General features: G+C 43.1%; 1 protein-coding gene across 2 annotated transcripts; it reads left to right on the plus strand.

Annotated features, from left to right (window-relative positions):
- The first annotated feature begins 23 nt into the window (after positions 1-23).
- TMED8 (transmembrane p24 trafficking protein family member 8) lies at positions 24-24,491 on the plus strand. 2 transcript variants are annotated; one of them, XM_080662210.1, is made up of 6 exons: positions 24-176; positions 12,570-12,651; positions 17,262-17,391; positions 20,871-20,997; positions 21,214-21,519; positions 23,414-24,491. In XM_080662210.1, the coding sequence occupies exons 1-6, from the start codon at positions 59-61 to the stop codon at positions 23,629-23,631; spliced, it is 981 nt and encodes a 326-aa protein (XP_080518336.1). In that variant the 5' UTR covers positions 24-58; the 3' UTR covers positions 23,632-24,491. The 2 variants fall into 2 exon arrangements, with proteins under 2 accessions (XP_080518336.1, XP_080518337.1); XM_080662211.1 differs by lacking the exon at positions 24-176 and having other exon boundaries at positions 12,582-12,651; positions 17,260-17,391; positions 23,414-23,758.
- Positions 24,492-26,219: the final 1,728 nt, after the last annotated feature.

Here is a 26,219-nt window from a genome sequence, read left to right on the forward strand (position 1 = left end):
CGGCTCTTTCCGGAGCCACTCGTGGCGGGCGGCGGAGGCGCTGGCGGCGCGGCTGCAGATGTCGGACTCGCGGGCGGCTGAGGGGCCGGGCTTATGGGGCGCTGCAGCGGGTCGAGAGCCGGCGGGCGGCATCGGGGACGTCCCGGGAGTGGAGGGGAGCCAAGCGGCCGCCTCAGGTACGCAAGGCCGGGGCGCCGGCGGGTGGGCGCCGCCCGGCCTCAGGGCCCGCACCTCGGCTCCGGGCTCGGCCGCGCTCTGCCCCGCCTGGGCAGCCCCTTCGCGCGCGGAGCCCCAGCCTTAGCTTCTGTTGGGGCCACGCTTTTGGGGGCCGCGACCACCGACCCCGCCACCCTCTCCCCGGGCGGTGGTCTGCGCTCGAGGTTATTTTCTACTCCTGTTTTGAAATGTCTTGGTTCCTGCTCCGCTTCCTTTCTCCGATCAGCCCGGATGGTACTGACAGGGCTGCTCTGTCCGGCACCTCTCCAGCTTCTGCACACCCGCTGTGCACTCCTTGGCCGCCGACCCCAGCCCTGACTCCCCACCCGACCCCACCGCTGTCCGGGACCCCACCTTTCCACGCGCCTCTCTGCTCGCGTAGGGGGGTGTGCGTCAGGGGTCTTTTGAATGAACGTAGTGACCAGGAAATAGGGGCTGAAACAGGAACTTGGGCGACCTCCCTCATTCTCCAGGACCCTCATCATCTTGTTCCGGGGACCTGTCTCTATTGCTACCCACGCAAGTTCCTCCGTGTGCATTGATCACCACACAGTTCACAACTAAAAGGATGCTCTTTTGAAATACAAAAGGATAGGGACAGAGAACTGGTCTTACTCAGTAGCAAGTAGAAATGAACTTTCCAGGTCTGAAATGAAAACAGACACCTTAGTATAGCGGTAGAGGTGGTGCCACTTTGCCTGGGCCGGAATGGAATCTGACTTTTCAAGTTACTAATGAAGTGACCTTGAGTAAGTCACTTCTCTATGTCTCCGTTTCCTCCTCTGTAAATGGTGGGTGCCTGCCTAATGAGATTGCTGAGTTACATGAGCTGCTGTGCATGAGGTACTTGCTGCCTAGCCCAGGGGACAACACTTGCATTGTCCATTATTAGGAGAATAAGATCTGTTTCTGCTCATCTAAACTCCATGGGCTGTCAGCAGTGTTCCTGTCTGCGTGTGTCCCAGCATGGTGACTTTTCCTGTCTTTCACTTCTATCCCCAATATCTCCCATCTCCTAAAGCTGCTTTGGTCAAACACACACATATCTTTGAATCACCTAGCTCTCCCCCATGACTTTATGTTCTGTTCTCTTGCTTTTATTTATTTATTTATTTTAAAAATATATTTTATTGATTTTTTACAGAGAGGAAGGAAGAGGGATAGATAGTCAGAAACATCGATGAGAGAGAAACATCGATCAGCTGCCTCCTGCACACCTCCTACTGGGGATGTGCCCGCAACCAAGCTACATGCCCTTGACCGGAATCGAACCCGGGACCCTTCAGTCCACAGGCCGATGCTCTATCCACTGAGCCAAACCGGTTTTGGCTGTTCTCTTGCTTTTAAACATGTAACAGTCTTTGTTTTGTTTTTCCTTCATATGAACGCCATGCCTTGTAATAAATTCAAAACTGATGGCATGTATTTAACTTCATAGCAACAGAAATGTGAAGCACCATTTCTAAAAGATTAAGCAAAGAAACACCCAGAAAGTCTCATAAACATCTGTCCCTTGCATGTGTCAACATTTATAAAATAAGGATTTTTTTTTTACTTCCCCTTTATTTTTTTTTATAGCTATACTAATAAAAGGGTAATATGCTAATTAGACTTCCCCTTTACATCCTTGTGTGGTTATGGCAAACACACCCAAGCATTTAAAATAGAAAGGCCTTGGCTGCCAGAGTGGCTCAGTTGGTTGAACATTGTCCGGTGCACTGAAGGGTTCAATTCCTGGTCAGGGCACATACTTGGGTTGTGGTTGGATCCGTGGTCGGGGCATGTGTGAAGGGCAACTGATCGATTTTGTTTGATGTTCTCTCTCTAAGCAGGTGAGGATTAAAATAATAAATTAATAAAATAAAATAGAAAGGTCTTAAGAATAGTTCAGGGCCTTGGCCTCTCTCTCTCTCTCTCTCTCTCTCTCTCTCTCTCTCTCTCTCTCTCTTCCTGTCTCCTCTCCCCTCTCTCTCCTTAAAAAAAACAAAAAACTGTTCAAGATATATTGGAGGATAAAGGGTTTGTTTTTGAATGCCCCCCCTATACTCCCAATTGGTTCCTGCATTCACTTTTTCCTCCCAGGACACTGACAGAAATACTTAGGGTTACTGTCTCCCTCCCGCCTTCAAAAAGCAGGGTGAGTGTTGGTTTCTTTTTATTTTATGTAGGGACTTGGTAATGTATCCTAGAGCAGTATTTTCCCCTTGGGGTATGATTTGTTGCTTATAAAATAATAGTAATGATAGCTTATATTGCTTGCTTTGTGCCAGAATGTGGAAAAAGACTTACTTGTATTATCTGACTTCCTGTCAGCAATCATTTTCTCCGAGAGATGAATTTATTGCCCAAGTCACCTGTGGAGTTTTCACTGACCATATGAAATTGCCACCTTGTTATGATGAAGTTTACAATAGCTTATTTTAACTTTTATTGGTCAAAAATCAAGTATTAGTACTCCAGGGCAGGTATGATGTTTGCTCTCAAGGTGGTTTTAGTTTGGTAAGATGAGAATACCTACAGGAACAAAAACCAAAAAATTCAAAACATATAAGTGGATGTCTTTTATTACAGCTCTTGATGTACTTGCCCCGCTTCCCCACCCCCAAGAAACCTGTTTGAGGGACAGACTCTTATCTTGTGTATCTCCTAGAGCCCTAATGTTGTGTCCTAGAGGTTCTGTAAATATTTGCTGGATTGTGAGATAAAGTCTCAACACAGATTTGGAGGAGCATCAAGTGATTAGGAGGAATTAGGGTTCAGATAATCCAGGAACGTTCTTTGGGTGAAAGCAGTGTTTCTCAATCAGGAGTGATTTTGCCTCCCCCAGGGGACTTTTTAGTTGTCACAACTCTAGGCTGGCAGGAGGAGGAGGGCTGTTGCTCACATCTAGTGGGGTAGAGGCCACAGATGCTGGCAAACACCTTGTGATGCACAGGACTGCCCCATAGCACAGCTATCTGGCCCCAAATATCAGTAGTGTTACTACTGAGAAACCAAAGCGGTGTTTTTTCTTTAAATTGAGTTAGAGTTAAGCTGGGTTTGCAAAGCGGTGCTTGGCTCAGTGTGGCATAGGCTAGGGGTAACTCAATAAACTGCTTCGAATTAGGAATTTGATTGGATCCTTCTGCCACTTTCCTTTGGAAAATGATCCAATGAGTAAGTAATAGAGGCCTAAGAAAGAATGAAATTGAAGGAGGTTTCTGTCATCCTTTCTTAGAAGGAAAACAGCAATAAGAAATGAGGTTGGGCCCTGGCTTATTTGGCTCAGTGGTTAGAATGTAGGCCCATGGACCGAAGGGTCTTGGGTTCCATTCTTGGTCAAGGGCACATACCTGGGGTGCAGGTTGGATCCTTGGCCCTGGTCTAGGTGCACGTGGGAGGTAACCAATGGATGTCTCTCTCTGAAATTGATCTCGCTCTCACTTTCTTATCCCCTTCCCCCACCCTCCCTCCCTTCCACTCTCTCTAAAGAAATCAATGGAGCCCTAACCGGTTTGGCTCAGTGGATAGAACATCGGCCTGTGAACTCAAGGGTCCCAGGTTCGATCCCAATCAAGGGCATGTACCTTGGTTGTGGGCACATACCCAGTAGGGGGGGGTGTGCAGGAGGCAGCTGATCGATGCTTCTCTCATCGATGTTTCTAACTCTCTATCCCTCTCCCTTCCTCTCTGTAAAAAATTAATAAAATATATTTTTTAAAAAAGAAATCAATGGGAAAAATATCCTTGGATGAGGATTAACAACAACAAAAAAGAGGCTGGACATTTCAGTTTTTATTGAATTAAGGGTTTTGATTTTTCCATGTACATTCCTTCAAAAACAGGAGTTGTAATCAGAATAATAACTTGTTTTTAAAAAATATTCTCTGCAGATAATTCCTTTTGAAGGTCTTCATGTTTGTTAGCTAAAGTTTTTGTGATAAAGAAGGAAAAGTGTTTATGTTCTTCTGATCTAAGCTCTCCAGTGGTCATAGTGTTCTTATTGTCTGTGAACTGTAATTTTCTTTTAAAAGTCTTATTTGGGGCATCTGGGTCCTTCAGTCCCCAAGAGGCATACATGTTGAATCACTTAGAGCAGGCATTTTTTTCTCTTCTTCTTTCTTCTTTCTTCTTTCTTCTTTCTTCTTTCTTCTTTCTTCTTTCTTTTTCTTCCTTTCTTCTTTCTTCTTTCTTCTTCTTCTACAGAGCTTTGGGAAAAATAAAGAGCAAAGTCTGTTATTACCCTAGAATCAACAGTAGACTTGGTTTGGTGTATATGAGCTGAGAGCTATCAATGCATTTAGACATTAAGGACTAGAAACAGGTCAGGTAAACTTGTTCATAGTTCAGTGCAATAAGTCTTTCTGCAGTGATGAAAGTGTTGCATTTGTGTGGCTATTTCAATTTAAATTTTAAATTTAAAAATCGGTAGCTACCATATTGGATGCAACAAAAGAATAGATGTCTATGCCAAAGAGCCCTCTCTTACTGCTTTATGTCAAAATGCCCTACAAATTTGTCTGCCTGTGGCTTATTTTTTTTTCCCTTACAGCGGTTGTGTTTTTATGGTGTTGAGCTAGCCAATTAGTCCTGTCATAATTCAATCCATAATTAACAACCTAAGATATATAATCAGGAGCATGTCCCACCCATAAGGGCTGAAGAGAAATTGTATTACATGGTCTCTGGATTTGGTTGGAATATAAATTTAGCCAATTTCTTTTTGTTTGAGCCTCTCAAGTCTGTAACCACATAACCTGCTTTTGGTTGCTCTGCTCTTAAATGTAAAAGCCCAGGCTAATTATCTTTGCAGCCTATTTAGTGAAAGGGAGGTCCTATGAGACCTGTTCTAAAGAACTCTGACCTGATACTCAAATACTTTAGAAAACCTACTTTTTGGTTCTCTTTGCAGAGAAAGTATAAGTACAGAGCAAATTTAAATCTGTAGCATGACCAGAATGCCTGAAACCAAACTCCGGTAACATGGAAAGAAAACTCATATTTTAAAAAATAGAAATGAAATCATTTTAAGGAAGATTCTTTTTCCCCCTTTCTCCTGTGGCCATCAGTTATAAATTGAGTTATTCTTGAGCTTCCATTTGTCCTTCTTGGTTCACTGTTTTTAAGACCTTGGCCATTCAGATAGCACAATCATGATTTCTGCCACATTAGAGAATACATTCCAATATTGTTTTTTCTTTAAATAGACATTTAACATTTTGTTTTATTCTAAGTAATATCTGTGATTACCAGTTTTTCCTAATACATATTAAAATAAATACATACCCTTTATAATAAAATAAAAACATTTTCCCACATACCATCTAAATTTTCAAAACTTGTCCTGGTTTCTCTGGTCTCTTCTAGGAATACTTACAGATTGGTCTATATTTGGTTGACATATTAAAAGCTATACTATAGAAAAATTGGCTTTTGCTTCTTTATAGTAGGTCTAAATTTCACTAAATAAATTGCTTTCTCTGTAAAACAAGACTCTATCTTCCACACTTTATACTTCTGGAAATAAACTTATGTATTTCTTTTGTTGTTGTTAATCTTCACCCGAGGATATTTTTTCTATTGATTTTTAGAGAGTGGAAGGGAAGGGGAGAAACAGAGAGAGAAACATCGATATCACTTGGTTGCCTCCTGCACGTACCCCAACTGGGCCAGGGCCAGGGCCAGGGATTGAGCCTGCAACTGAGGTACGTGCCCTGAACTGGAATCGAACCACAACCCTTCGGTCCCTGTGCCAGCACTAACTACTGAGCAATCAGCTAGGGCAACTTATGTATTTCTTTCTCCTTTTCTTACTTCCTGCCTCTTTGAATCTAATTACAAGTTGTTCTATCAGCAGTTCTTACATAATTTAGCATATATCTTTAACCTTAAAAATTCAAAAGCAATATCTTTTCACTTTTTTCAGGCATACATCAAGCTGTTAAGATGCTATAACCAATGGCTCTTAACATATGAAAAATGCTCAACCTAACTAATGATAAGGAAAATAAATCATAACTACAATGGGTATAGTTTGATATCTCGCTATATTGGTCAATATGTGTAGAAACAAGCACTTTCATGCATTGCTGATGGAAATGTAAATTGGTACAAATGCTATGAGGATAATTTATCAATATCTATCAAAATTATAATATATGCCCTCATCAATACATTCCTTCCAGGAATTTATCCTATAGATTTATTCATGTGCCTGTTTAATGACACAGGTACAAGGTTATTATAGTATTATTTGTAATGGTAAAAGATTAGAAAGAACATAAATGTCCATCAATGGAAAACTGGTTAAATAAATTATGGAATATACAATGAATAAAATATTAATCAGCTGTAGAAAAGAATGAGGAAGCTTTTCATATATAGTTGTGGAGAGGTCTAAGATGTAAGTGGAAAAAAAGGCATAGTAGTATGTCTAGTATTTTCATTATTTGTGTAAAAAAGAATATATATGTGTGTGTATCCACACACACACCTTTTTATATGCATAAAATATCTCTGGAAGACTACACAAAAACCTAATAATATTTGTTGCCTTTAAAGGTGGAGACTGAGATAGGAGAAAGTTTTCACTGTATATGTTTACCTTTTTGAATTTTGAATAACATAAATATATTACCAAATCAGAAAAAATACAAATGTATTACAAGCTTTTTACTATGTTTATATTGTAAGAGCCATTCTGTACATCTCTATTGCCCTCTGGTCATCAGGAATTGACCTTTTATAGGCCTTTTTCTCTCAGATAAATTTTTTTATGAAATACAGGTTGTAAAGTCTCCTTAGGTAATAATTTTTTGTTATCTTTAAAACCCACTAGTATCTTCCAGTATTTTTGTGCTAATTTTATTTCTGTCTAAACATTCAACCTTACTGAAGTCTTCATTATGATCTAAGCAACATGATAAGTCAAAGGGAGATAGAACAATTACTTGATAAGCTCATACTGTTAGCCAATGACAGAAAGAAGGAAGACTCTTAAAATTTCTATTTGTTTCCATTTTATTTGCTAAGGTACCTTTAAACTAAAAAAGGTAAAGAGACAATGTAGATTTCTGTTCTGAGTAATGGCAGGCTAGGTGGTTGAGATTAGTTCTCCCATTGGAGACAATTAGGAAATAATTGTCAAAATATAAACATCTGCTTGAAGATACTGGAGAGCCATCGCATAATAAAAAATTACCAGGCTATGAGAGTCCATTGTGGTGCTCCTTTCTCCTCTGAGGGCATATGCTGGATTCCTGAGGGGAGGCTGAATGGCAATGCTGTAAAAGTGCCAATCTGGACTAAAGCAACAGGGATTAATATTCAGGACCAGACAAGGAGGGGAAACCCTGGGGAATCCCCTTTCCTTTGGGTTAGGACCATGAAAGGCCATGTTCTAGAATTAAGGGCAGATTAGGAGTAGGCTATTACAGGGACTATAGCTCAGCTCAGATACATCTAAATTCATGTAATCGGACTAAGGTGACTCCAGGATACTTGTGCTTCTAAGTACATGGAAGAAGCAAGGCAAATCTCTGAAGGATCATTGTAGGCTTCAAATTATTTCTAGAAATAGTTTTGCAAGGACTATTTCTGCCACATATCAAAATGACTAGGTGCATGAGTAGAGATACGTGAACAACAGACAGTAAAAGTGGATTAATACAGGTACCAGATTTTGGAGTTACCACATACAGACTTAAAAATAATTATATTTATTACTAGAGGCCTAATGCACGAAATCGTGCAAGAGTAGGCCTTCTTTCCCCCACCTGCTGGCACTGGCTTCCTTCTGGCACCCAGGACCTGGGCTTCCCTTGCAGCCCTGGCTTCGTCTGGAAGGAAGTCTGGTCTAATCAGCATATTACGCTTTTATTATTATAGATGTTCAAGGAGAGAAAAGTTTGAGAAAGGTCAGAACAACATATCCAGAAGGAAATATATAAAAATGAAATCATAGAAAATTTAGGAAAGAGATGAGTCATAGAGGATGTGAGAAGGTCTAATATTTGTATAATTGGAATCCTAGAAGGTGAGGATTCAGAGCAAGAATGGATAGAAGCAATGTTTGGTGAGAATAGCTGTGAATTTTCCAAAACTAATGCAATCTACAGATTCAAGAAGCTCTACGTACCTCAAGCGGTATCAGTACAATGAAATCTACAGTAGCCCTAACTGGTTTGGCTCAGTGGATAGAGCGTCGGCCTGCGGACTGAAAGGTCCCAGGTTCGATTCCGGTCAAGGGCATGTACCTTGGTTGCGGGCACATCCCCATTAGGGGGTGTGCAGAAGGCAGCTGATTGATGTTTCTCTCTCATCGATGTTTCTAACTCTCTATCCCTCTCCCTTCCTCTCTGTAAAAAATCAATAAAATATATATATAAAAAAGAAATCTACAGTAGGTATTCATTAAGTAAAACTGCTATAAAACCAAAGCAAAGAGAAATTATTAAAACTAGCCAGAGAAAAATTTCAGTTTACCTTTAAAGGAATAGTGATTAGGCTGAAAACTGATTTCTGTACAGAGCAGTGAGAGCTAGATTCTCTTTAAAATAGTGAAAGAAAAACTATTGATATAGAACTTTTTTTCCCCCCGGGAAAGTGAAAAGTCTTCAAGAATGAAGATGAGCCTGGCTGGCATGGCTCAGTGGTTGAGTGTAGACCTGTGAACCAGGAGGTCACAGTTCGATTTCAAGCCAGGGCATATGTCCAGATTGTGGGCTCAATCCCCAGTATTGGGCGTGCAGGAGGCAGCTGATCGATGATTCTCTCTCATCATTGATGTTTCTATCTCTCCATCTCTGAAAACAATAAAAACATTTTTTTTAAAAAAGAATGAAGATGAAATAAAGATATTTTCAGACTATCAAGTACAGGCTTTATCATCTTCATACCTGCACCAGAGGAATAACTAACTTTTTCAGGCAGCATCAAAATTATCCTAGATGAGAGGAAAATAGCAGTTTAATCTCACTCATTAACACAGATGCAAAAAGTCATGAATAAAATATTAACTTTGAATCCAGCATTATATAAGTCCCAGTTGGGTTTTTCCAGGAATGAAAAGTTATTTTAACATTTTTTAAAGTCTGTAAATCACCATTTTAATACACTAGAGTATAAAAATTATCAGTTTAATAGTTGCAGAAAAAAGTGTGTGATAAAATTCAACCTCTATTTATGATTCAAAACTTTATCAAACTAGGAATAAAAGGAAACTTCATTACTGGATTAAGCATATCTACAAATAGCCTACAAGCAACATAAAACTTAATGGTGAAATTTGAGAGTTTTCTTCTTAAGATTGGGTATAAGACAGGGTAACCATGCTCACCACTTACTATTTATTATTTTACTGGATATTCTAGCTAGTACAGTCAGGCAAGAAAAATAAAATATATGAGGATTCGAAAGAAATCCTGTTAAATCTGTTGTTTGCAGATGATGACTATGTACATGAAGAATCTAAAATAACCTACAGATAAGTTACTAGAATTAATGTTTGGCCAGATTGCTAGATACAGAGCCAGTATGCAAAATTCCATTGCATTTATATATATCAGCAACAAAGTAAATAAAATGTTATTTACCACAGAGTAAAAATATGAGGAATAAATCTCACAAGTTGTATTCAAAGCCTTTCTACAGAAGATTATAATATATTAGAGGCCCGGTGCATCGATTTGTGCATTGGTAGGGTCCCTCCGCCTGCCCTGTGCCCTCTCGCAATCTGCGGGAGTTTATCTGGCTGGGGAGGGATCACGGGAAGGCTCCAGGGCATGTCTGGCCTATCTCGCCCAGTCCCCATCTGCCAGACCCCAGCAGCAAGCTAACCTACCAGTCAGAGTGCCTGCTCCCTAGTGGTCAGTGTGCATCATAGCAATTGGTGGAACGGTTGAACAAACAGTCTCATGAATGGTTGGACACTTAGCATATTATGCTTTTATTATATGGGATTATTGAGAGATAATAAAGAATATCTAAATAGATGGAAGGATATAACATATTCTTAGATTGAAATACTCAATATTGTAAAGATGTCAATTCCCCCCAACTTTATAGATAAAATTTAATCCCAATAAAAATCCCAGCAGGGTTTTGGCCTTTTTGGAATTTGACAAGCTGGTCCTGACCTAAAATATATGTAGAAGTGAAGGCCACAAATAGCAAAGACACTAGTAAGAAAAGATGGAAAGATTTGCTCTATCAGATATCAAGACTTAATTTTGGCCCTAACCTGTTTGGCTCAGTGGATGGAGCATCAGCCTGCAGACTGAAGGGTCACAGGTTCGATTCCGGTCAAGGGCATGTACCTTGGTTGCGGGCACATTCCCAGTAGGGGGTGTGCAGGAGGCAGCTGATCAATGTTTCTCTCTCATAGATGTTTCTAACTCTCTATCCCTTTCCCTTCCTCTCTGTAAAAAAATCAAAATATATTTAAAAAAAAGAAATATTCGCTCTTATATTAAAAAGAAGACTTATTTTGAAGCTTTACACAACAGTGTCATAGGCCCTAGGAATAGGATAAAGCTTTGATTTGCAACGAAGATTGTACTATAGAGTAGTGGGGGAAGAATGGTGAATGTTGCTGGGGTAATTGGATATCCTAAGAGAAAAGAGAAGGAAAGAAAAAGAAAAAACCTAGTTGGACTGTAGATCAAAATGTGAAAGGTGCTAATGTGTTTCAGTGGTTGAGCGTTGAGCTATGTCCCAGGAGGTCATGGTTCGATTTCTGGTCAGGGCACACTCCTGGGTTGCAGGCTCAATCCCCAGTAGGGGGTGTGTTGCAGGAGGCAGCCGATCAATGATTCTCTCTCATCATTGATGTTTCTATCTCCTCTCCCTCTCCCTCTTTCTGAAGCCAATAAAAACGTATTTAAAAAAAATGTGAAAGGCAAAACAATAAGCTCCTAAATATAGATAATAGAGGATACTATTCTTTTTTTGTTGATAATCTGAGGAGACTTCTTTCCATTGATTTTTAGAAAGAGTGAAGGGAGAAAAGGAGGGAGGAAGGGAGAAAAGAGAGAGAGAGAGAGAGAGAGAGAGAGAGAGAGAGAGAGAGAGAGAGAAGACCATCAATTGGTTGCCTCTCCCATGTTCCCCGACTGGGGCAGAATGAACCTGCAACTGAGGTGAGGTACATGCCCTTGAATGGGAATCCAACCCGAGGCCCTTTGGTGCATGGGCCCCCATCCAGGAGCCCACCAAGAGTCACCTCATTAAAACAAAAGACACTATGATCACCCAGCCTAGGAATTTAGGAACTCAGTGTCAGCAACCTGGATTAAAGAGCAAATATTAGAACAAAAGATGTTCCCAGCTTTTATCACTTAGGAAATTATAAGGGTTTTAGGAATTCTGTGCTAGGAACTAGGGGCAGAGACTAATGTATATTTTCTGTTATCTTACAAGAGGAAAATTGCGTGGCATAAGCTCTAAGGTTTTTCTTTCTATGAGAGTGTGAAAAGAAAAATAGGTCTTATTTACATACAAAAAATGAGACTAGATTAAAATAGGATCACAAATATATGCTTGTCATTTGTACTTTCATGTTGTTCCCCGAACTCTGAAACTTTCAGGGTTTGAGGTTTGCTTTAGTAAGTTGAATTTTGAATTGAGATGTGAACTTTAGGCTTCAGTCTTAGCCAGAAGAGGTTAAACCAAGGGTTATTTAATATCTGAGTGCTCAAGGAAAGGCTAAATGAATAAAACACAAAACCAAGTAGCACCTAATGGTTATGAGCATGACTGCCTGGCTTTGAATCTTGTCTCTATGCCTTATTTTCCTTACCTGCAAAATGGCAATGATAATATCAGTCATAGACTTGTTGCGAGCTTGGGACCATAGCCTTCATTATGCACCTCACTATATTCCTTGTAGATGTGTCTAACAGTATTCAGTAAGTTATTGGTGAATGAGCGAGTTAGTAAATGAATGAAATTACAAAAATCTTTTACCTGATCTTGGATACAGTGATCTGAGCTTATTGAATATAGAGGTGGCACTGTATGCTTTGGCACTGAATTACAGTTCATTTCATCCTACATCTTACTGTGCACTATATTTCCTGCCTAATTGTAACCATCTGCTTTCTGAGATATAATGGTTCTTGAATTAGAATTAATTCTGTGGGTACTTATTTTGGAAAAAGACTTACTTTTTATAAATGGGTTATGACTACCTGAAAATACTTGGATGTGATGATTGAATAATTTATGTACTGGGCCTCTCAGAGTATAAAGTTTATGCCCAGAATATTTTTGGAAAGGGAAAGTTGTTTGAAACTGCCAGGTTTTAAAAAAGATACAAGTTAATTATGGTTGTGTTCCCTCTTAGATACTGAATTTTTCTTTCCATGATTTTCTAGAGAATGAAGATCTAGAAAACACCAAGGTCATCTCTCCAGTGGCTTCTGCCTCTGATCCAGAGCCCCATTCCTCACCCTACAGGTAGGGACAAGCAACTGCTTTGGATAAAATGCTTCTAGAGATTTTCTCTTCTGAGATAAGGAATTGATGAAAGAAGTGGGCAGTGATATCAAGGGGGAAGACAAGTGAATGGTTTTGCCATTAATTAATCAACCCTTAAGCGTATTTAGGGCAATGCCAGATCTATTTCAAGTTATAAAATGTTCTTTTACTCTCAGAAATAAAACTGTAATGAGCAGTAGTGTCTTTATTTATGTTCTCCTGAAGACTGTGTTCAAATGTGAAAACATTTGAAATGGATTCTAGGTGGACTTTCAAGAAAATATGTGTTGGATTTTATTCATAACATGCACACACATACACATACACTATTGGAGGCAGTGTTTTATTATGTAATTTTCAGATTCAACCATTATGATCACCTTCAAGTTATCATTCTTAATTTCCCTCTCTGTCCATCTCATCCCCTCCCCCTCCCCATCAGTGATATTAGAGTATATAGCAGCAAGTTGTATCGAGCCCTAGAATGAGTGGACACACAAAACATTAATGGAATAATTAATGAAAAACTGTATCTTGGAGAACACTTTGCTAGTGGATATCACAGTCCCACTGATCAGGGAATAGCAGTGTTGTCAAGCAGAATGGGATGATGCTCAACCAATTGAGCCACACCAGCTGGGCAAAAATCTGTGACTTCTTGAGTAGAAGTTCTTTCTTCTCACCTTTGTATATGAAATAAAACTCTTTCCCCCCAGAATTTAGATGATGAAAGATAATGATTAATATAGTTGCTGATAATAATATAAGCCACACTTCACTGAATCTTTTTCTGTAATAATGATAAAATTGCCACTTTTTATTGAATATTTATATTTGCTCAATACTATTCCAGGTGTTAAAATGTGTAATCTCATTTAATCCTCATAGCAACTCTCATTAAATAAGTATACCTATTGTTTATTTTCAGATGAGGAAAATCAAACAGTGAATTCAGTAACTTGCTCCAGTTTACCTAGCTTTAGTTTTGTTTGATTCTAAAGCTTAGTCTCATAAATACAGATAGAAGGGTTTTGAGTTCTATGCTTAGAACTACTAGATTACTGTATATAACACTCCTTTTAGAGGATACAGCCTCCTCAGGCTTTGATTATTTGAGATAATTCATGTTCTCATCAAATCCCCTGAAGAGAACTTCCCATCTTCCTGCCACCACCCTTTTTCTGTTGAATTGAAGGATCTTTGGGGGATGGGTTTTGGCACAGAACTGATTTTTCCTCCTAAGAATAAATACATTTTTTTTGAGTGAGGAATATAGAACGTTCTAAGGAAAAAGAAAATATAATTTTAAAGTTTTGTTTCTAAAATCTGGTGTGTGAAGAAAACAAAATCCAGCAGTCATGATATTTAGTGCCTGAAGTTTAGTGTTTGTGTTTTGTATGTACTGGGAACGGAAATGGCAGAGCGCTCTATCTTTTCTAGTGAGGCTAGCCCCTCCCTTTGGGATGGCCTGCCTGTTCCGGGTCAGCACAGCCAGAGGCTTACAGTGGGAGTGTTTTCTTTATATGGTTTATCATTGGCATCAAGTGATTTGCAATTCATCTTTCCCAAAATACCCTTCACTGATTCTTCAGAGCATAAAATCCTAACGTGAACATTAAATTCCTGTGGCTGTTGCATGTCCTGTGTAAAATATATTTTTTTAATTAAACAGAACCATATTTGTGCAAAGTAGGATGCACAAAGGCAAAGACACTAAATTTTAGATGCCACATACCAGAAGGGCAGGCTAATGGTCAGATTGACTGTTGTATTCTCACATTCCAAATATTCCTCCTTTGTTCCCAAACAAAAATTAGCATTCACTTATTCAACAAATAATGAATGGGTGGCTGCTGTTTATTCATTCAACAGATATTTATTGAGAGCCTACCATGTACCTGGCACTGTTCTAGGCACTGAAGATGCCACAAATGGACAAGCAGTCCAAGTCCCTGGTCTCATGGAGCTTATATTTTAGTGAGGGAGGCAGACAGAAAGCAGGTATACCATAGAATTAAGAAACTATTTCATGGAATCTAAGTTGCCATCAACTGTAAGTGAACTGCTACTTCATGTACCAGCAAGAAAGAAAAAATGCCTGATAGTGAGTCTAATAAGAGACCCTCCCCGCCCCCTCCGCCGCCGCCCCATGGAGCTCTGGCTCAATAAAAGCCTGTACCTTCCGTGAAAAGATAAATGAGGGGAAAATCCCCTACACAGCAGAGGGCAACAGGGAAACATGAAAGTCTCAGCCTTGGCACTGATGAGGGCAGGGCAAAATATGTCCCCTGAATATATGAGCCACAAGTTTAGTCACCAGTTTGTTTCCTAAATTCACTCTGCTTGTCTGGTCTAAGCAAACCCTTAAACAGAACCTCAAGGCAACTCCGACTCCATTGGTAGTGCTCCCGGGCTCCCACGCCCTGGCAGAGCAGATGCACATCTTCTGTGGAGGGACTCATGCCAGCCCAGGCCCCAGGCAATTTGGAGACATCACCAATTTTTAGGACAGCCCATATTTCAGTTATGTTAAAATCTGAAAACAAATATGCATCTTGCAATCAACAAAATATGGTACATAATATGTCAGGCAGTAATGAGTGCAGCGAGAAAAAGTGATGGGCCAGGGAGGGGAGAGCCATTTTATACTCAGACATCTGGGAGGTCTCCCAAAAGTCATGGTTGAGCAGAAACCTGAGGGAAGAAACCAGAAGGTAACTAGGGGGAGGGGATTCTAGGCAGAGGTGACAACAGGTGAAAAACCCTCAATTAGGAGAGTGCTTGAACTGTTTGAGGATTCTCAAGACATTTGGAGGCCCTTGTGACTGGAGTGGATTGAGCAAGGCGAGATCAGGTCATTCTAGGAGAGAGAGGGTCAGAGTGCAAAGGGCCTTAGGGTTCCCTGTGACAGGCTTGGGTGCAGACACTGTGCAAACAGAGGGAGTAATACCAGTCCTTGCTATCAAGCTCACCTAATAGTGTCAAGAAATAAGAAATGGACCGTAATTTCTGGGTTTAAGAGGATAAAATAGACTCACAACATAGATCAATTTACAATTTACACAGGATTACCCAAGCAAACCCATAAAAATCAACAGTATCCCAATTTTCATAGTAACTACCTCTTGTTTGTTCTGAGGCAGGTTGGAGTGACTAGGTTATTTCAAAAGATGGCTCTGTTTTATCTAAAGAAGAGATAGTTTATAAGCTAGGAGTGGTTTTTCTTGTTTGCATTGAAAGGAAGAAAGAAAATGAAGAAGAAAAAAAAGAAATGAAACTGACAAGCTCCAAAATAAGCCCTCTCTTTCCCATGGAGTTAAGAGTACTGTTTCCCAGCCATTTACTCAGAGGAAATCATGCCCGGAAGCAGCAGTCCTCAAACCTTTACGCCCAAAGAACTTTTATTTATGTGGGTTGTATCTATCAATGTTTACTATATTAGAAATTAAAACTGAAAAATTAAAAACATTGTTATTGATTCATTAAAAAAAAACAATAGCAAACTCATTACATGTTTTTAATGAAAAACAACTATTTTCCAAAGCAAAAATAATTTAGTGGGAAGAGAGATGCCGCAAGTCTCTGTAATGTCTGCCATAACAAAAGACAGCTGGATTCTCAGATCTGCTTCTGCATTCATTCTGTGGCAATATCACATGCAGCCTCTGGGAAACTCCACTGTCTACTCTTAAGAAGATGAAAAAAGACAAATCATATTTTAGAATTTTTATGAAGAAGTTTTGACTTCACAGATTCCCATGAAAGAGTCTTAAGGACCCAGGGGTCCTGGAAGATACTTTGATAACTGCTTCTCTGAAGAATCCATGCCTCCTCTTGTTGGAAACCGATCATTCCCAAGAGACCTGGATGTTGTGCTGCAGCCCTGGTGCTTCACGCACTTTCTAGTCTCTCTGGAAGCCAGGGAAGATGGAAGCGAGCATAATTATTTTCTTGCTTCTTTAAAATAACTATTCAACTAGATATAGTTCAAGCCATCAGGATAATAGATTAAAAAGAAAAGAAAGTGATTGATTATCTATTCTTATTACCCTGTGAGTTGGGTGCAATATGGATATCTGTGACAGGGTTGCATAAGGTAGGCTGTGCAATGGAAATGCTGAAACCCTGCTCCTGGGATAACTGTGGACAGGGATTGCCTTGCTAATCAGTTTTCACTTTCTTTGTCTTGATGATTAATCAGTTTCTTTGCTTTTAACCAGTGACTTTATGTGTACTGGGATTCTATCTCTGATTGAAATTCTGTATGGAACAAATGGCAGGGGTCCCAGAGAGAGGAATAAAACCAGGCCTGCAGTCCATCTCCGATGCCTGAGCTATGTATTTACTATGGTTCCTGGAGCCTGGGATGTGGCTTTGTCTGTCTGTGGGCCCTCATGTACTGTCACCACTTTATTGTGGCCTTGTTCAGCCCTGGGCAGTGGTCAGCTAAATTGACAGAAGACCTGAATGCCAGAGGAAAGCAGGGGGTGTGGGTGTGTCCTTTGAAGAGTGTTTTATTGCTGAATTTCTCCAGGCCTAGTGTGCCTTTTAAAAGAGTCCTTGAATGACATGTTGTCTTCCTCTGAGAGGCCGCAGATGGTACCTCCAGTGAGCGAGGATGCCGCGGAAGATCTTCGGAAAGCAGCCAGTGCCTTGGAGGCTCAGGCCTTGGTGGAACAGAAATTGCGGCCTGCAGACCAGGGCCAGGTCCTCAACAAGGTAGGAAGCACATTCTCACTCTCTCTTTCAAAAGGAGGAGTTTATGGCACCAGAATCTAGGTACATATGGATGGGCTGGAATTAGAAAGCACTCTGAGGGTGGCTCCCAGAATTCTCTTTGCTCTTTTTGGGTATCTCATTTTTAATTATTTAGCTATTGATCATGGGTATCTTCCACAAGTCCCATCAGTATACCAGCAGGCACCTATTTAAAAAATGAAGCATTAGAATGAATGTTTACATGTTGTCTAGAATCTCCTCAATGTGAGGAGCCTAAACCATTGGACTGCATTTTAGTCTCACTTGTCTTGTGGTGGATCTACTCAGGATTTATGGGAAAGAGTCTATAGAAATGGCATTGATAGCAGTGGTGTTCTGCCACGGAATAATGGGTTGTTTATATCATTACTAACATCGTATCTAATAAAAGAGTAATATGCAAATTGACCTTACCTCCACTACACCCACCAGCCACGCCCACCAGCCAATCAGGAGGGAATATGCAAATAAACCCAACCAAGATGGCTGCAGCCACAGAGAGCAGGAGGGAGGCTTGGGTTTCCCTGGCAATGGAGGAAGCCAAGCTTTCTGCCTGCCCTTGCTGGCCCAGGTCTCCACTCAATGCTACAAAGTTTCAATTATAAAAGATAAATAAAGCCCAACAGAAATGGCAGCAACCACGGAGCTGGAGAGAGCAGGAGGCTAGGGTTGCCCGCAACAATGGAGGAAGCCAAGCTTCTGCAGCCCTGGCCTGCTTTGGCCTCCGCTTAAGGCTACAAAGTTTCAATTATAGAAGATACATAAATCCAAACAGAAATGGCTGCCACCACGGAGTGAGCAGAAGGCTTGGCTCCACTCCAGGCTACAAAGTTTCAATTGTAGAAGATAAATAAATCCCAGATCCCAGGGCCTCTGCTTGGGTTGCCAGGGGGCGTGGCTGGCCTGCAAACCACCACAGGCCCCTCGCCCAGGCTACCCCACACCCCAAGGGAACCCGCACCCTGATCCGGGACACCCTTCAGGGCAAACCAGCTGGACCCCACCCATGTACCAGGCCTCTATTCTATCTAATAAAAGAGTAATATGCAGATTGACCATCACTCCAACACACAAGATGGCTGCGCCCATGTGGTCAAAGATCCTGCCCCCATGTGGACACAAGATGGCCACCACAAGATGGCCAGCAGGGGAGGGTAGTTGGGAGGGACCAGGCCTGCAAGGGAGGGCAGTTGGGGGCGATCAGGCCAGCAGGAGAGGGCAGTTGGGAGGGACCAGGCGTGCAAGGGAGGGCAGTTGGGGGCGATCAAGCCTGCAGGAGAGGGCAGTTAGGGGTGACCTGGCCGGCAGAGGAGGGAAGTTGGGGGTGACTGGGTCTGCAGGGAAGGGCAGTTGTGGGGGACCCAGGCCTGCAGGGGAGAGCAGTTGGGGGGTACTAGGCCTGCAGGGGAGGGCATTTAGGGGTGACCAGGCCTGCAGGGGAGGGCAGTTAGGGGCAAACAGGCTGGCAGGGGATCAGTTAGGCATCAATCAGGCTGGCAGGGGAGTGGTTAGGGGGTGATCAGGCTGGCAGGCAGAAGCGGTTAGGGGCAATCAGGAAGGCAAGCAGGCGAGCAGTTGGGAGCCAGCAGTCCTGGATTGTGAGAGGGATGGCCGACTGCCTGTCTAAATGGGCAGTCGGACATCCCTCAAAGGGTCCCAGATTGTAGAGGGTGCAGGCTGGGCTGAGGGACACCCCCCCGTGCACGAATTTTGTGCACTGGGCCTCTAGTCTGTATATATAAAAGGCTAAGTGACCATCCGACCATCTGACTGTCCGACCGGTAGCTATGATGCGCACTGACCACCAGGGGGCAGATGCTCAATGCAGGAGCTGCCGAGCTGCAGTGACTTGGCAGCAACGGTTCTTGGGTGATGCACCCCGGAACCAGAGAGGAGGGAGCCTGATTCTGGAGTGTGTCACCTGAGAACCTCCCTCTCTCAATCTGGGACCCCTTGGGGAATGCCAGAGAGCTGGTTTTGGCCCGATCATCACAGGCCAGGCCGAGGGACCCCACCTGCTGGAGGGACCCCGCTCACTGTGCAGATGCCCTTCGAGCCGCGGCACCGCCCCAGGTGCGGCCAGCCAGGGAGGGACCGAGGGAGGTTGGCTCCAGGGCGTGTCCGGCCCATCTCGCCCAATCCCGCCCCATGGGCCAACTTCTAATTAATTTCCTTTCAATGTGCACGAATCCGTGCACCGGGGCACTAGTGTGTATTATAATAACAATTAGTGTCAATAAAGACAATGGCAAACATTATAATTATATTTGTATAATGCATTAGACTTTATAAAGCATTTTATCCACAATGCTTCATTTATTCCTGAGAACAATCCTGTAAGATAGGTACCATATGTCTCCACTTTACAGATGAGGAAACTGAGGCTGAGAGCTATTAGTGACTTTACTAAGGCTATGTAGCTAATCAGTTACAAGCTAAATCCTTTGTTTAGCCTTCTGGAAAAGGAAGGACTCATTTAAGCAAGTTAGCCACAGTCTGAATCACTTCAGTTAGTAATGGAGTTAAGAACTGAAAGACTTATTCTGCAGAAACGGGTAGTATGAGAATATAGTTTGGGAGGTTACAAAATTTATTTATTTCTTGCAAATATAATTCTAGTCTCTTAACTGGACTGCTATCTCACTGATGTGTTCTCCCATGTTGGCAGTAGGTACTGGTACACTACTTGTGTTACCTGCCGACTGCTTGGAGAAGGAGTAGGAAATTAAGGCATAAAAGTATGAAACAGAGGAACTCTAATCTGAGTGATGTGAAGTGAGACCAGTCGGGAGAGATTGCAGGCTCCTGCCATGGGTTGTCGAGGGCTTTGAGTATCAAGTGACATTTGCACTCTTCCATGTAGGTTAGATGTCTGACAGCAAATACACTGTGTAAATGCAAATCCTGGGGCTGGTCTAAGGGAGATTATAATTATTTATAGAACACTGATACTGGATGAGACAACCAACAGGATAAGACATAAAGACAGAGACAACAAACTGTATTCTCTCTGCAATGCTTTAGTGAATCGATTGACAGTGATCTGGAAGGAACCCTTGAATGGGAACTGTAGCAGGAGGACTGTGTGGCAGAGTGGGAGTTGAGCTGTCATGAGTGACGCCGTAGGGAGATACTGTGCAGGCCAAGCTGAGACCGAGGCAGGGCCCAGAGAAGCTGCTGATGCACAGGTCAGCAGCAAGCTCTGAGGATGTTTGTGGGCAAGGATTCTATAAAGTGTCTTGAGTAGGTAAGTTACAAAAGGTAGGAGAGAGCACGTCTTTAAATTAATGGTGGCATTAAAATAATTAGAATTTATTAGCAACCTGTAGCTGGAAGAAAGAGAAGGAATGTTGACTAGCACCTTAAGCTCAGAGTTGGGAGAGTGGAGGTAATTGGAATCTGCCACTCTAACATGTCCTCTAACTGGAATTGTTGTGCAGATGGCCAAGTATCAAGCTCCACAGAGGTCTGGGGACATTGTTATGATCCAGTCTGAGCACACGGGAGCTATAGATATTCTTTCGGCTGACTTGGAATCTGCAGATCTTCTGGGGGACCACAGGAAAGGTAAGACCTTTGGGAGGTGGTTTCTCTGTTTCCAGCAGGTACTTAAAAGAAAGGCAGGCAGACAGATGGAAGGAAAGAGAGAAAGTGACTTGTGAAAGGAAGGAGAAAAAGCCAGTAGAAAGAATGCCTTTGACTATGACAACTTCCATAAGCAAAGTGCCAGGTGTGGCAGCATTTCCTCTTGGTTCCTCTCTAGTAAGCTGCCTGTTCTTTCAGTCTCCCCACCGCTGATGGCTCCTCCCTGCATCTGGACCTTTGCCAAGATGAAGGAATTCAAAAGCAAGCTGGGCAAGGAGAAGAACAGCTGCCTGGTGGTGAAACGGGGTGAGGTGGTGACCATCCGGGTTCCTACCCATCCAGAGGGGAAGCGTGTCTGCTGGGAGTTTGCCACTGATGACTATGACATTGGCTTCGGAGTTTATTTTGACTGGACCCCTGTAACCAGCACTGACATAACTGTGCAGGTCAGTGATTCGAGTGAGGATGAGGATGAAGACGAGGAAGAGGAGGAGGGGCTTGAAGGTAAATGTAACTTAAACCTAGTTGGCAGTTTCCTTTCCAGGCTCAGCCTAATACCTAGTGACCACTTCCTGTGTTGCGCCAGTCCTCCTCTTCCTCAGAATGCAGGCGAGGAGGAATCCCTCTCAGCATCGCCTGCTAAGTTGAGTGACGCAGGCCAAAGTCAGACCCTCAAAGAGCATTCGGGTGGGATTGCATAGATGCCTTAGTGTCGTGGTCGGCAAACTGTGGCTCGCGAGCCACATGTGGCTCTTTGGCCCCTTGAGTGTGGCTCTTCCACAAAATACCACGGCCTGGGCGAGTCTATTTTGAAGAAGTGGCGTTAGAAGAAGTTTAAGTTTAAAAAATTTGGCTCTCAAAAGAAATTTCAATCGTTGTACTGTTGATATTTGGCTCTGTTGACTAATGAGTGTGCCGACCACTGCCTTAGTGGAAAGCATCTTTTCCTTTTAATCAGTACCTGCTGTTTTCCCAACATCTCCCTGGGGACAGGGATGGGATAGGGGCAGGGAAACAGGTGGGTCATTGCTATTGTGCATAGAGGCAGTATTATTCAGATCACACATAAACCTGAGATTATTTTTCATTTATCGCTTAGTTTTATATTTGTATTTATTCTTGGCCTGGAACCAAACTGAGTGATTATAATTTGCTAAATGTAATTCCCACCCCTCTCCCCTAACAGATGATCACAGCTGGCTGACTACTGTTTACTTTTTTATTTTACGCCTGGAGCAGTTTTTTTTTATTTTTATTGATTTTTTACAGAGAGGAAGGGAGAGGGATAGAGAGCTAGAAACATCGATGAGAGAGAAACATCGATCAGCTGCCTCCTGCACACCCCCTACTGGGGACGTGCCCGCAACCAAGGTACATGCCCTTGACCGGAATCGAACCTGGGACCCTTCAGTCCGCAGGCCGACGCTCTATCCACTGAGCCAAACCGGTTTCGGCACGCCTGGAGCAGTTTTAAAAGTAGTCTCTGTGCTCCATCCTACTTGTTACTTGCAATATCTTCTCAGGATGGTCCTAGGGCAGTGGTCGGCAAACCGCGGCTTGCGAACTACATGTGGCTCTTTGGCCCCTTGAGTGTGGCTCTTCCACAAAATACCATGTGCGGGCATGCACATACAGTGCGATTGAAACTTCGTGGCCCATGCGCAGAAGTCGGTTTTTGGCCTGGGCGAGTCTATTTTGAAGAAGTGGTTCTAACGCTGAGCCACACTCAAGGGGCCAAAGAGCCGCATGTGGCTCGCGAGCCGCGGTTTGCTGACCACTGTCCTAGGGCACTTTGGGTGGTGGGGACTATAATATAAATCTAAGCATTATTTTTACTTCGTGATTTCCCTGTATCATCTTAAAATCATTTCCTTAACTTGCTTCTTTGTGAACAAGCAAGTCTGAAGGAAATCTTAAGTTATTTAGGGAAGAGGAGAACCTCGTATCTTATTTGCTGCTCTTTAGGAGGCCAGCTGGAAGGTCTAGGTCACTCTGTGCAGCGTGTTTGTCTGCATTTCCTACCTCTGTTAGCTAGTTCGTTCCCTTGTTGAGTGAAGGATGTGAGAATCATCCTTTCTAAATACCTTTCTCTCCCTTGTTAATGTCCGGGCACTGCTGGAGCTAGCTAGGTTCCATAAGGCTAAATCCTCGTTTCTCAGTGGAGGCGTTACTGGCATTTGGGGTGGGATGCTTGTTTGTGGGGCAGGTGCTATCCTCATGTTTAGCCCTCCTGGACCCTTGGGTCACCCAGATATTTCCACATTCCTGTAGGAGGGCAAGAGCATCCCCCGCTGGGTGAAAGCCACTAGTTCACCGGGTCCATTCTCTTACCTTCAGGTAGGACTTATGTGTGTTCCCTGAACTCATGTCCAGACACTCTGCCATTTTGCTCATGCAGACCCTGTCCCAGCTGGAGATGTGGAGAGAGGCTCCAGGAGCTCCCTGCGGGGTCGCTACGGGGAGGTCATGCCTGTGTACCGGCGGGACAGCCACCGAGACGTGCAGGCTGGCAGCCACGACTACCCCGGGGAGGGCATCTACCTGCTCAAGTTTGACAACTCCTACTCCCTGCTTCGCAACAAGACTCTCTACTTCCACGTCTACTACACTAGCTGAAGGCCCGGGGGACCGGGCAGGTGGTGTTTGCTGGCTGAGCAGGCTGCCAGCTGGTGCCTCTTATTTCCAACAGGCAAGAGCTCGAAGTTGAGCATGAGGCTCCTGACCCTCATGCCCTGCCTGGCATGCCTGACCGTTGACCCCACGTAGCTTTGCCCACTCCTCGGCTTCTGCAGGTGGTGGTGTAGTGCCCCTGTTCTGTGGTCCATGACTCACACCCTTCTTGCTTCCGACTCCAGCAAAATCCCTCTATGAAGGTGCCCACCAGGCAAAAGCCTAAAAGCAAGTTGGGTGTTGCCTTCTAAAAATAGGTATTTGGTACAGGATTGCTGCTCACTCCTCTCCCAGAGCCTCTATTGCAGATGCGTTTGGTGGTACCCATCTCTATTTGCAAGTGCTGAGAGAGGGAAAGCACATTGTCCATGAAGGAGCCCAGTTCCCTGGCTAGAGAAGGCTCTGTCCAGCCGCTCACCACTGCCATATTCCTGCCTGCCAGTTCTTCATGGTCGCTAGCACAGGCTGGGAGCCCTCAAGGCCTGTGAGGGGCATTATTAGACATGAGGGCTCGCCTCTGCCTCTTTGCCTCCTCTTGTCCCTTTCCTACACCTGTGTGTTCACCATCACAGCAAGAACTTCTGTGCAATCCAAAGGGATGGTCACTGTAACTTTTCTGGGAAGAAAAGCTGCCTCCATCACTTCCTGTTTCAGGAGGCAGTGGCCCTTACCAAGGGCACCTGTGGTTGAAGGGCAAAGGGTGCCAATTAGATACTGGATTGATGCCAGAGCCCACATCTTTGAAAGGCAAGTGTTACTAATGTTTGTTTGTTTGTTGTATAATCGAAGAAGGGTTATTATCTTAGAAAGAAAGTTTAAAAAACAACAACATAATCCAGATTCTCACCACTTTTTTCTTTCTTTGGAGTAGGCATGTTATTTAGAAACTTTGCTTTGGAACCAATCAGACTTCCAAAGTTTCTGTGTTTAGGTGTCTTGCATTGAGGGCTTAAAGCTTTTGATGTTCAGAGTCTCTTAGGAAAGGTGGTAATGAGCTTCACTGTTGCTGCTGATCGGATGTGTTCTTCACCAGGCCAGACCTTGCGTTTCCCTGGTGATGGCCTCTCCCACTCTGACCCTGAGGCCCCAGGAGTGCCGCAGGCTGCTGCAGCCAGAGGTCACCACAGCGGGAGGGTGGCAGGGCCTCGGGCAGAGAAGGGACCACTGTGGTTGTCGGTACCTCCTTGGTTCTTATTCCTTGTGTCAAGTCTGTTACTGCCTTAGAATTTTGAAGAAGAATTAGATTTATTTATTACTTTATTTATTTATTTTTTAGCACATTTCATTTTGTCTTTGAAACAGTTTCCATCTGTTTCTTAGAAGACTGCCATCTGCTCTGAGCCACTGAGGCCGCCTCCTCTATGGAGTTGATGATGATTTTAGGAGAAGCTGGAGAGTGATGAGTGCCCATTCCTGCAGGCCAGTTCTGTGATGCTTTGGGGGGACTCTGCCTCCTTCTGAGCTGGATGGCCTACCCCAGGATCCCCTCTGAGGAAGTCTAGGTTGTGAGGAAACCTGCCCATCTGCCCCGGGTTGAGTACAGAGGACCTGACTAGCCAATCAGAGATGTCCTGTGATTCCCAGATGTCAAAGTCTTTTTCTGCTCTGAGGAGTCACTTTCTTCAAGATGATTTCTCTGGCTCATTCCTTCCTGGTGTGGGTGCTTCGCACCAGGCCTCCCCTCCCTGTTGGAGCAGGAAATGGAAGACCAGGGCTCCTCACAATAGGTGTGTAGTAGTAGCATCGGCTACTACATGAACAAGGAGCGGTCCAGCCTGCACCTTCTGTTCCCCTGGGAGCAAAGCCCAAAGTAGTGGAATTAGTGGACTGCCATAGCATCCCCATCCTCTGAGCAGCATCATACCGCCATTATTTTATATATGAGTGCATTTTGTAGAGGATTACACTGGCCAAAATTTATATACTTTGTAAGAAATTAGAAATTATTTTAGTGACTGTCTATTTGGGCAGCAAAAAGCCAACTTGCTGTGCATCATCCCATCGGATAGCTGAGTGACCACTCTTTCATCACTAAAGCTGAATCATGCCTTTGCTAACATAATCTTTATAAAATAATTTTCTACTGAGCTGTTCTCCAGTCAGCCAAAGCCTTGCTTATTTTTCCTGCTTATTATTAACTTCTGACTTGCTCTTAAAACAGAGCTGCCAGGCCGTAGCAAGCTCCCTGGATAAACTTACTGTTTATTTTTGCCGTGAGAGTCTCTGTACTTATTTTCTTTGGGATCTTAGTTCTGTTGCATCAGGGAAGCCTGGGGGACTTGTTCCCATTGCCTCTGTGTGCCTCTTATTGTCTGGTCACTTTTGAAGTCCTGGATATTGTTATATTTCATTCTACACTGGTGTTTCCCTGACAGTCAGGGTTTCTTTGTTCCATTTGCACAAATAGCTGAGAGAAGGTATTTTTTAAAATTCATTCCCTATTCTCATGTTAAATTTCTGAAATTGTTGTACTGTAGGGACAAAATATTATGTACTGAAGCAAAGGTAATCACTGAGAATTTCATAGCCCAGCA

The sequence above is a fragment of the Plecotus auritus genome, assembly GCF_963455305.1.
Source record: "Plecotus auritus genome assembly, chromosome: 1".
NCBI lineage: Eukaryota > Metazoa > Chordata > Mammalia > Chiroptera > Vespertilionidae > Plecotus > Plecotus auritus.